General features: G+C 30.9%; 1 protein-coding gene across 2 annotated transcripts; it reads left to right on the top strand.

Annotated features, from left to right (window-relative positions):
- The first annotated feature begins 2251 nt into the window (after nt 1-2251).
- Nucleotides 2252-7141, top strand: LOC145634452 (heptahelical transmembrane protein 3-like). Of its 2 annotated transcripts, none has more exons than XM_081685877.1 (4): nt 2252-2671; nt 2956-3048; nt 4841-4916; nt 6062-7141. In XM_081685877.1, exons 1-4 carry the CDS (start codon nt 2550-2552, stop codon nt 6731-6733), a joined length of 963 nt encoding a protein of 320 aa, XP_081542003.1. In that variant the 5' UTR covers nt 2252-2549; the 3' UTR covers nt 6734-7141. The 2 variants fall into 2 exon arrangements, with proteins under 2 accessions (XP_081542003.1, XP_081542002.1); XM_081685876.1 differs by having other exon boundaries at nt 2254-2800.
- The last annotated feature ends 4428 nt before the right edge of the window (nt 7142-11569 follow it).

Here is an 11569-nt window from a genome sequence, read left to right on the forward strand (position 1 = left end):
TTTCAAGACAAACTTTTAAATAAATAAGCAAAAGTTACCCTAATATGAATAAAAGTTACCCTGACATAAATAAAAGTTACGAAATATATTTATGATTTATTGATAAAAGTTACCCAAAAAATTGTAAAAGTGACCCCCAATATACAGTAACTTATTGTACACCAAATGTATACAAAAGTTACCCTAATTTCTACTCCCTCTATTTTTAAATACTTGCTCCACTTTCCTATCCCGTCCGTTTTTAAATACTTGCTCCATTTTTTGAAAAGCTTTTATACTCCGTAATATTTAATTCATTTCTCACACTCGGTGGACCAACATAATACTCTCTCTCCTCTTATTCTTCCATTACTTTTTATTTTCTTAACTACCCCACTACCTCCATATTTTATTACTTTCTCCAAAAACTCCGCGCATGGAGAAATGAATCAGAGCAAATATTTAAAAACGGAGTGAGTATATTACTAGAAAAAAATATAAAAAGATACATTTGAAAATTACAAATCCAGACAAATCTTAATAGAAACTCTCAATAATATATATTCCAAATGAAATAATATTTAAAAATGAAGGAAATAATAATAATAATAATAATAATAATAATAATAATAATAATAATAATAATAATAATAATAATAATAATAATAATAATAATAATAATAATAATAATAATAATAATAATAATAATAATAATAAATTAAAGTAATAACACTCCCCTTGCTTTAGATTAATCACAACCATTTATAACTATTAATATATTTGTAATTCCATTAATATACATTAAGGGTTTGTTCATATTTACTTAACTAGGTTAGGTCCCGTGCCATGCACGGTTATTTTTAATAATTGTTTCATATAACACTACATCTAGTTATAAAATAAAAATTTATTTAAATATTATGCTTAATTTATGAAAGAGCTTGTTAGTTAGTATATTTTCTTTAAAACTACTTTTGCCTACACATACCTTTACGTGCACCCGGGTGTATTTAAAAGGTGATAATTAGCCACTGTCCACTGGCAAGACATGATTTTAAAAATATGCATTTGTTAATATGCATATATATTTGTATATATATTTGGTTTCACTAACAAATTGCATTGGTATCATTTATTAACCAAATGAATTTATTAAAACGTAGGACATTAAAAATTATGTTAAGAATTTTTTTTCTTTTATTTTTTTTTCCTTTTTGCTTAAATTTAAAGTTGTTAAATTTTTCTTTTGGAAAGATAAATCAAATATTTTATTTTAAGTAATTTTTTAACACTTGATATTCGAATTAATTTCTCGAAGCTTTTAATATATAATTAAAATAAAAATAAAAATAGAATCTTTCTTGTAATATTTGACACAAATTCTATAAAAAAAAACTCTATTTTTTTTTTATTTTTTACTTATGTTTATATAGTTGGTGACATATTATTATTGAAATATACATAAAATCTTTTATTTGTGTATAAATTTGTTTTTTATTTATTTATTTATTTTTTATGTATGTATTGTATAAGATTTGTTTCTAAAATATTTTTTTAATAAAATGAAAAAAAAACTAAGGACACACTAGAAAATGACACGTGTCATTGCTGGTGTGTCTTTTTGTATATATTATTGATTTCAGTTCAGTTCAGTTCAGCTCTAATCAGTTCAGTTCATTTCAGTTTAACTCCTAATTTCCCTCTCTCATAAAATATTCATTTCAGTTTTTTTCAGTTCAGTTCAGTTCAGTTCAGCTTCAATCAGTTCAGTTCAGTAAATGTGAACAGACCTTAAAACTTGCGAAGTAGCTAATGTAGGTACTAGTATACAATTATACAAATAGAGTAAAAAATTATTGTACAGTAAGACCCTGTTCATTCACCTTTAAAAATACAATATTAACTAAAAATAATTTCAATTCAGTAAAAATAATTTTAGTTTAATAAAATTCAGTTATCTTAAAGAAGAATTATAATAGAAAACCAATATAAATAATTTCAATTCAGCAAAAATAATTTCAGTTTATTAAAATTAATTTAAGTTCTGTAAAAAAAATTTAAGTTCAGCAAATATAATTTCATTTCAGTAAAAATAAGGTGAAGTAATCAACGGGGCCTAATTGTTATGAAATATTTGTAGATACCAATAATTTGAAACACGTAATAAGTACTTCGTAATAAATATAAAAACAATAAAAAAACAATAATATGCTACACTCAATTGTACGAAGAATAAAATGTGTCGACTTTTAAATCATGCTAATTACCATAGAAGCAATAAAAAAAAGCCACGTGTAAAACCAAAATAGACTAACTATCACCAAAAATTAACCAACCATAAACCTTGTTGACGTTTAAATCATTCATAAACTTTCTCTGTATTTCTATTTAAATATCAAATAAATCTGCCACCATTTTTCTCATTCCCCCAAAAACAGAGACAACAGCTGAGTCTAGTTACTTCAGGAGATAAAGACTTCGCCGGAGATTCAACATTCCGGTGACACCTCGCCGGAAAACGTGAATAACTCCGGCGAAAACTCCGATCAGATTCGAAACATCGAGATTAAATGAGTCGCAGAGCAGTCAACGGAGGGGAGAAAATCGAACGAGGTAAAACGACCACGACAACAACAACGACGACGATGAGGATGAGGATAAGGGAGAAAAGGGTGGAGAAGAGATTGGTGAAGTACGAGGAATTGCCAGAGTATTTGAAAGATAATGAATATATATTGGATTATTATCGTTGTGAATGGCCTTTGAAAGATACATTTCTTAGTGTTTTTTGTTGGCATAATGAAACGCTCAATATTTGGACGTTAGTATTTTATTTTTATTTAATTAATTTCATCATTTTTCTTTTTAGTTTGTTTTCATTTTATTCAATGATTTTCTTGTGATGATAGTTTGATGGTTAGTCCCTTAATAGTTGTGTTTTGATTGTTTGGTTTTGTTTGTTATGATATGAAACAGGCATTTGGGAGGGTTTTTGATATTTGCGGCGATGGCGGTGGCAAGCTTGACGGAGGGTGCCAAGGGTGGCGGACCTGTTTCTAGTTTTTTCAGGTATTTTTTTTTCTCTATAACAAAATTCGTCTTTGTTGAAGGGAATATGAGTTTGGTAGTATAAAATATAAATAATGTTATTATAACGTAGCTCTGAGAGTGATGGATATTAAGTTTTAAAAAAAATTGTATAAACGATAGATCATTGTTGACAGTGTTGTTGTATACTTGTATGTAAGAGGTGGGGTTGGGTGGGGGTGGGGGTGGGGGTGGGGGGAAGGGGTTGGGTGGTAATAAAATATTAGTAAAAGTAGTCCGGTAAAAACAATATTAAGTGAGTGTTACTGTATGAGTGATAAAAGATAAAATAGTTTTGTGATGTAAGTATAAGGTTAAATATAGCTCTAAAAGTGATGGATAATAACACATAGAATTGTACGTGTAAGAAAAGGTAATGTAGTCATGGATAAGAAACAATAATAGTTATGTACAGATAAGGTTAAATGTAGGTAGCTCTAAGAGTGATGGATAAGAAGATAAACAATTACGTAAAAATAGTATCAATTATAGTTGTAATGGTGATAAAAAAAAGGAAATAAAAATAGTTAGGTAAAAATAGGGAAACAAATTTAGCTAAAAATATCAAATTTGATTTTTTTGGTACTACTAAAACACCAATTTATAGTGACATGAACAAGAAGCAACTAATTTAAAGTGTTTGTTTTTTTCCTCAATATTTGATGCAATGCACTTGTCTAACACTTGATCCTTCTTTAATTGGATTGGTAGTTATATTGTCGTTGTATAATTAAATCATATATAGTTGTAAACTAAACTTATATAATTGTATAAAGTTATAAGGCTAAAAATCTTATCACACTTTAATTACAAAGTATGTGAAATTTACTGTTTTTTTTTTCTTAATGAACTAAGCCAACAAAAGGTATGGAATATATTGTTGAAAGAGTAAGAACAGAAAACAAGATAAACACATTTCCAAGGAATTTCAGTGCTATTATAATGTACTTAAATTGATTATTATAAACTTTCATGCACTGTCAAATTGACTCTTAACAATTCATGGAAAATAGTGGCATTTCCTTAATACAAGTACATTAATAATTAGATACACTTGTGACCTGTCAGCTAAACTAACGGTCGATTTGTAATTACAAAAACTAAAATACTATTTGTCTCCGGCAATTAGCATGGTCAACCTGAAATGGTGGTGCTCCCACCGCCGCGTACATGACATGAGGTATATGTGCCGTGCCACGGCCCACGGGCCACAAGGGTGAAGGGTGTGTGAAATGCACAACTTCCAAATCGGATTATGAAGTATATAAACAATGTACAAGAAATTGAAGAAAGAATCTTTCTTCATTGAAATTATTTAAGGCGTGTTCGACAGCAGCTTTAATTTTAGGTAGTTTTTTCTAAAAAGAATAATACAAGTAAAATATATCATGATCAAAACAAGGAAAAAAAAAAAAAAGAAAGAAAAGATATCATTGTTTCATTATCATCATGAATCAATCATAATATATTTCATGCAAGGTAAGTGGTATAATGTGATAAAGAATCTAGTCTCTTGAAATAAGGCATTGGTCTAATTTATAAACCTCTGGTCTAATATGTCTTTGTCTAACTAAAACTTTGACCATAATTTTACACATGTGTATAAGAGTATAAGACGATGCATAATTAAGTACGGGAGTAAATTTTTGTTAGATTTATCTCAATAAGTATAATATAAATATTACATAGTTAGTTTTCAATTTTTTTTTTTTTTTGTATGCAATTAATTAGAAAAAATGTAGGGTGGAATCTAAGTATTTGTTTTTGGGCTCAGGACTACTATTATCGCGACACCATTAATGACCATGTTAACGATGGATGGGAACAATGGCTCAAATAATGCGAGTCCGGTGAGTTTTGCTTCTCTTGTTTACATATTTGTATCAATGGTTCATTTTAAGTTTAGGGTCGGGGTGGGTCATGATAAGGTCTTGTAGATCTAGTTTAACTAAATTATGGAATAAAACCGACTCATTAGGGTCAATTGACATCATTATTACTCAATATTGCCATCAAGCTTATAAAAAACAAAAACACCAAATAACACCTTAATTAGATTTGGCACGTACAGACATACTCCTATATGTAAAATACAAAATTTTATACTTTTATAAAGGGCGTGTCAAAATCAATCCATGAAGTGACAAAATTTTAATTTCCAATTTTCCGAGATAAGCCTCCTAGATCCTTCTATTTTATCACAACCAGTCATCCACCATGTGACCGGGTGGAGATAATGACCCACGAATGATACAAATAGTGGAAAAAATGGGGGCTTTGATTTTGACGACTTCTTTTGTATTTGTCCCTCATGTGTGTTACTGAAGCTTTTGTTGTTTAAATAATTTAGACAGCCTGTTTTCTAAACTATAATTGTGTGTTCGTTTGTGTCCTTTCTAATTATATATATATATACAACCTGAATTTAAATTTCGTGGGATGGTACTACTACATTATTATAATTATAGACTTATAGTTATGCATATCAAGTTATCAACTAATAAATAAAATTCTATAAATGTACAAGTACCTTTAACTTATCAACGGTTGTACTCGGAAAGAGAAGTTTATACTATTGTGTATTATTGTCATTTTCACTAGAAAAATTATGTGTCAACATGAACGAGAAAAAATTAAGTCTAGTGTTGTTGAAGTCTTCCAAGATTGTGACTTGTGGTTGTGAAACTTGAATTGACATTTGATTGCATGACGATCAGTATTGTTATTGTTTATTCAAAAGATGGATACAGGTCGATTTAGACATTGTAATTCATACAAGAAACGTGGTGTTATAATTTTTATTTATAAAAATGTCGTTTTAAGGTTATGCACGTTGGCCGAGCATTGTGTTCTGGCTTAATCATAGGCACTAAGCTAGCACAATGTGTAGTCTGAAATATGACCTTGCCTTGTTACTTTGGCTTGAAACATTCATGTACTAATTGGTTAATTATTGAATTGAAATCGCGGTATAATGCTTATTTCTCTCTTGCAGGGTGGAAATTATAGGCACTTCTCAGAGTCCTCACTGTTGGACACTGGCACAGGAGGAGCAGAACTCGTACCGATGTGGCCTTGGTTTCTTTTCCTAGCAGGTGCAATGTGTTGTTTGGTTTTCAGCTCGGTCTCTCATCTCCTAGCCTGCCATTCTAACCACTTGAGCCGCTTCTTCTGGCGCCTAGACTACGCAGGAATCTCAATCATGATAGTTTGTTCTTACTATGCTCCAGTGTACTACTCTTTCTATTGCCATCCTTTGTCTAGCCTTCTCTATCTCACTTCCATCACCATTCTCGGCGTTCTTGCAATCATCACCCTTCTCACTCCCGCTCTTTCCTCTCCTGATTTTCGTGTTTTTAGAGTCTCCCTTTTCCTTGGCATGGGCTTCACAGGGTTCATCCCTGCTGTTCATGCAGCTGCACTGTTTTGGGATCATCCACATGTGTTAGTAGCCCTCGGGTATGAGATTCTTATGGGTATTTTATATGCAATCGGAGTTTGGTTCTATGTCAATCGCGTTCCTGAACGTTGGAAACCAGGATTCTTTGATCTTGCAGGCCACAGTCATCAGATCTTTCATGTATTCGTTGTCGGTGGGGCTCTCACTCACAGTGCAGCCATTATGGTTATTCTGCACTGGCGACAGGGCATGCCTACCTGTTTTTAGTTTCAGACAACTGATAACATACAACAGTAGCAGAGAATTCAGTTGTTTGGATCAGAATCATAAACCTGCAGCAGAAGGAAATGTATCAATTGTTACTCAAGTTTGTATATTTAAGGCAGAGAATTGAAAGAAATGTCAAAAGAAGCTAGCATCATTCTCACCTGGTATAAATTGATAAAACACGCTTATGCTTCTCAGAAACCATGTCATGTTGTGTAATTGGTTGATTGATGTCGTCTCGAAGAGATGATGATAGATGCATCTGTTTCAAGAAACATCACTTAGCTGTAGGTTGCAACTAATGGGCTTCGTATTTTTTGGTGTATGCATAATGTAATATATTGAGCTCAATTTGAGCATATATATGTGAATGCAAAAAGCTCTTTGTACAATTGGAAGCACAACATTGCATATATTAACACTGTTAAGAATATTTTACAAAAGGTCTTTAAGCCACACCTTGAGGTCTGACTCCTAAGGCTCGAAAAGGTATAAGTGGATGCAAAATTGACTAAATTCTCTACTTGTACATTAAACAATCTCTATCAACAAAATATTATATTAAGTGCACTACATTGAATAATTTGTACGAAGTACTTCATAATAAATACTAGCATAATATTGGAGCAATCTCTCTATCAGGTGTAAACCAAAAGGCGGAAAAAACAACTGTATGAAATCTACTTTGCACAACAATATTAGATCTGAATCAGAAGTATACTACTTCATCATAATATGTTTTACTTGTCAGACTGCTGCTGCATATTAGTATATCATAGGGTTGCAAAATGAGGTGGTAGAATTTTCTTTAAAATAAAACTCTCTCCATTCAACTAGCAACCGCAACAATTTCAACTTCATTGTCATTGTAATCTCCCCAAGACCCCAACATTTAGTCGATTTTTATTCAACTATAGTATGGTCTTTACTTGCATTGGCGGCCACATCAACATCATCATCAGTAGAGCTACTTCTGCAATATTAATTCTGTAATCACAGTTTAACCATTCAAATCTTCCGGTTTTAGTGTTTTACATACCCTTCTTGCTTATTCGAGGCAGACCAGGCAGTTGATTCTAATGAAGAGTTGTGGAGTATCTGATTTCTCTTCAGTGACAACTAACCTGACCATTGTTCAGCAGCAGTTTCTATAGAAGAGTCTCTAATTCTCTTCAGTCACAATCAGATAATATAATGCCATGAAAATATGTTTCAAACCAAAAGTTATACCGAGTATTACTTATATATCCAAGCATAATAAACTAAATACTGCAAATAAAATCACAAATATACAAATACATATTTATTAATAACTCTCGTCTCCATTTGTTTGCCCCATAACATTTTTATGATTCAAAATTTTAAGAAATTGTCCATAAATTGTCACTTATCTATAGGAAATAATAATTTTGTTGGATTTGTTTTAATTAAAGATGGTTGTGGATCGTGTTGGCTGCCTAGGTGTACCTTATGCCAAGCTCACGTGCTTTGGGGTTATATATACTTAATCTAAGAACCATGTGATGTGTCAAGCATAATTAGTGAACACTAGACCCTAGTGTAGGGTCTACTACCTACACCCCCATGCAAAACGGTACCGTTTTACCCTTCCTCCCACTAACTCCTTACTTCCCATATATTATCCACTTGCAAGTTGCTACAGTAATCATCTATACCCCATACACTACACTATAAAAAATAAAAATAAAAATGAACCACCATTCAAATTCTCTCTCTTCATTCTTTGCATTTTATTTCCCCATTTTCTTTCTCATCAAAATCTTCAATATTTGCTAATAAATTTCAGTAAAAAGTTATAATTCTCTATAATAGTCAAGCACAATGTCTAATATATGAGACAAATTTACACAATCGCTGGAAAAAATACCAAAGCAAAGTCAAAAATCGAAATTGTGAGTGTTTTTGTTGATTTTTGAAATGAAAACACAAGTATAATGTCCTAGTTTTTTTTTTATTGGTTTTTGTTACAATTGTGTTTTCATGAAAATAAAAGAAACATCCAGCTTGAAAATGTATCAACGTAAGTATGATGATATAATTTTATTTATTTTTTTAAAAAAAATAGGGAAAAAAAGTAAATTTGTGGTGTGTTATTAGTTTATAAAATTGCTGGACTCAAATTTTTTTTAAAAAAAAGAGTATAATTGTCACAAATTTCAAGATAATTTAATCTATTTCATATGAGTATAGATTTGTAAATTTAGTTCGTAGTGGAAAGTTCTATTTTTTTATGAATGTTCATTTTTAATTTGGTAAATGTTCATTTATATATTAGTACGATGTTATTCACATGTTAATAGATTATTAATATAATTAATATTCATTTATATATTAGCACATGATCATTCACATATTAATGTTCGTTCTTTTTATATTTTGAAGTGGAAACTTCTTTGATAAGTGACTAAATGTTCATTTTTAATTGATAAATGTTCAATCACATAATATTATATGATCAAATGCATATTAAGATACATTTATTAGAATTTTGATATATGATAAACATATATTTATACTACTAATTAAAGCATCAATTATATCATGAAGTAGTTAATTTTACAAATTTAATAAGGAATTTCAATAAGAGTGTGTGCTATATTGTAGTTGTCATGGAAATGATTCTTACATACAATTACAATAAGGAGTGTGTGCTACCTTCAAAAAATTTCAATAACAAGTACAAAAATTATAAATTTTATACATTTTTCATCAATGATAATGCTCCTTAATTAAATGTTCAATTATAAATAATTGTATGTTCATTTACAACTATTAAATAAATATGTTCAGTTTTGAAATATTTCAATTACAAATATCAAATAAATATGTTCATTTTTAAAATATTATATGTTCAATTATAAATAATTGCATGTTCATTTACAACCATTAAATAAATATGTTCATTTTGGAAATATTATACGTTCAATTATATAATTGTATGTTCATTTACAACTATTAAATAAATATGTTCATTTTAAAAATATTATATGTTCAATTATAAAATTATACGAGTATACTGTTTATAAAAAATTTAAAAAATATACAATTCTCATTAAAATAAGAAGCAAGCTTTATCAATGGTGATTTGAGCTTCTTTATATTTTCCCTGTTTCTTAATCCTTTGCACTTTCCCCCTCTAACCCACTCAACTAATTAAGCCACAATAATCATTGTTGCCTCATTACCACACGACCACTATTGTCTCGTTGTCGCCACTATCACCGTTGTCACATAACAACCATCATCTCGCCACCACCGCTGCCATAACAACTGTAATTTGTTTGTAATTGCTTCGATTAGACTTGCAATTTTCTTATTGAGTTGATTGCTTGTGAGTTATTAATTGTTTTTTTTTTGTTTTTTGAAACAAAGGATCACCAATTCCTTTATTATAATTGATACCATGGAAATCTCTTCATTTGTTTTATACAAGTACAATAGTTTTTACATGGAATTGAAACTCAAAATATTGAATTAACTTGCAATGGTATATAACAAAAGAGGAAAAAAAAGTAAATACAAAAAAGAACAAAAATGACGTGACTTGGGGAGGGGGTGTAGGTAACAGAAGCTACACCAGGGTGTAGTGTAAAATTTTCATGTCAAGCATGGTAGGAATTTTCAAAAGGCCGACCCATGTATGAGTCAAGCCCACATGCCGAGTTGGGCTATGCTTGCGTGCTCAAGCCAAATCTTATTGATCTTAGTGTATTATGTTGTGCCAAATAGTGCCTTATTATTCTTTCCCCAACTAAAGGTGGTTTAGGCTCGACACACAGTAATGCATCATGCCATGTTTCTTTCGTGCTGGATCATGTCGTGTCTCAAACCAACCCGACCCAATGCCATCTTTAATTTCAATATGTACTTTTAAATTATCAAATTTTGTATTATTTACATATACCAATTGTAGACACCTAAAAATGTCTCCCCAAAACCAAACCCGATGATGAACAACCTTTCACCGCCATTATTGGTCGGGTTGAGTATTTAATCTTTGTAGTGCTTAAATCCATGTTCTATCCAATACATTTCATAAACCAACCCATTTAATTTCCTAGCTCAGTTCCCTAAACCATAACTTGTTTTCCTCTTTTCGTGTCCACATCGCAAAACTGAGAGAAACTGATTTTTTGGTCTTATAATTTAGATCCAATTATTATTTGGCTGGATAGGAATTGAAATAAGCTTTCCATTCATATATCATAAGCCCAATTCCGATTTAAAACGAAGAAGATATGAGCCAAACACTAAACTCGGCCCAAAATCGATACCCTTCTACTAAAATGGATACATCTTAAAATCTACAAATTATTATGACCTGATTCTAATTGGGTTGGAGTAAACTTGATAATCTTTCCAATGATATATTATATGTCTTATTCCGAGTTACGGATCAAAAGTTATAATGATTTTAAAAACAGGTTAAAAAACTGAAATTACCGCGCACAATATAAAAGCACCGTGTCACGGCGCCTGATGACGTGGCACAGTGCCTGGTGCCGTGACACGGTAATTTACATTGAATCTTTTTCGTGTGAAAATCCACCGTGGCACGGTACCTGATGCCGTGACACAGTACCTGCTGCTAATCTCCATTCTTGCCCATCTAGCTTCTCCAAAATCTAAACAACTAAAATCCAAGCACAAATGGCATCCCTTGGAACATCCTATTCTCTTTTAATTTATGGCACATGTGGCTGAGAAGAAATTCTTAGCCTTTCAACAAAATCAACAAACAAGCCTCACGAATTGTCCACCAGGCACCAGTGCATATGGGCTGCTTCCGAGTGCTACTACTCCAAAAGTTGCACC

This window comes from Chenopodium album, chromosome 6 (genome assembly GCF_948465745.1).
Source record: "Chenopodium album chromosome 6, dcCheAlbu1.1, whole genome shotgun sequence".
Lineage (NCBI taxonomy): Eukaryota > Viridiplantae > Streptophyta > Magnoliopsida > Caryophyllales > Amaranthaceae > Chenopodium > Chenopodium album.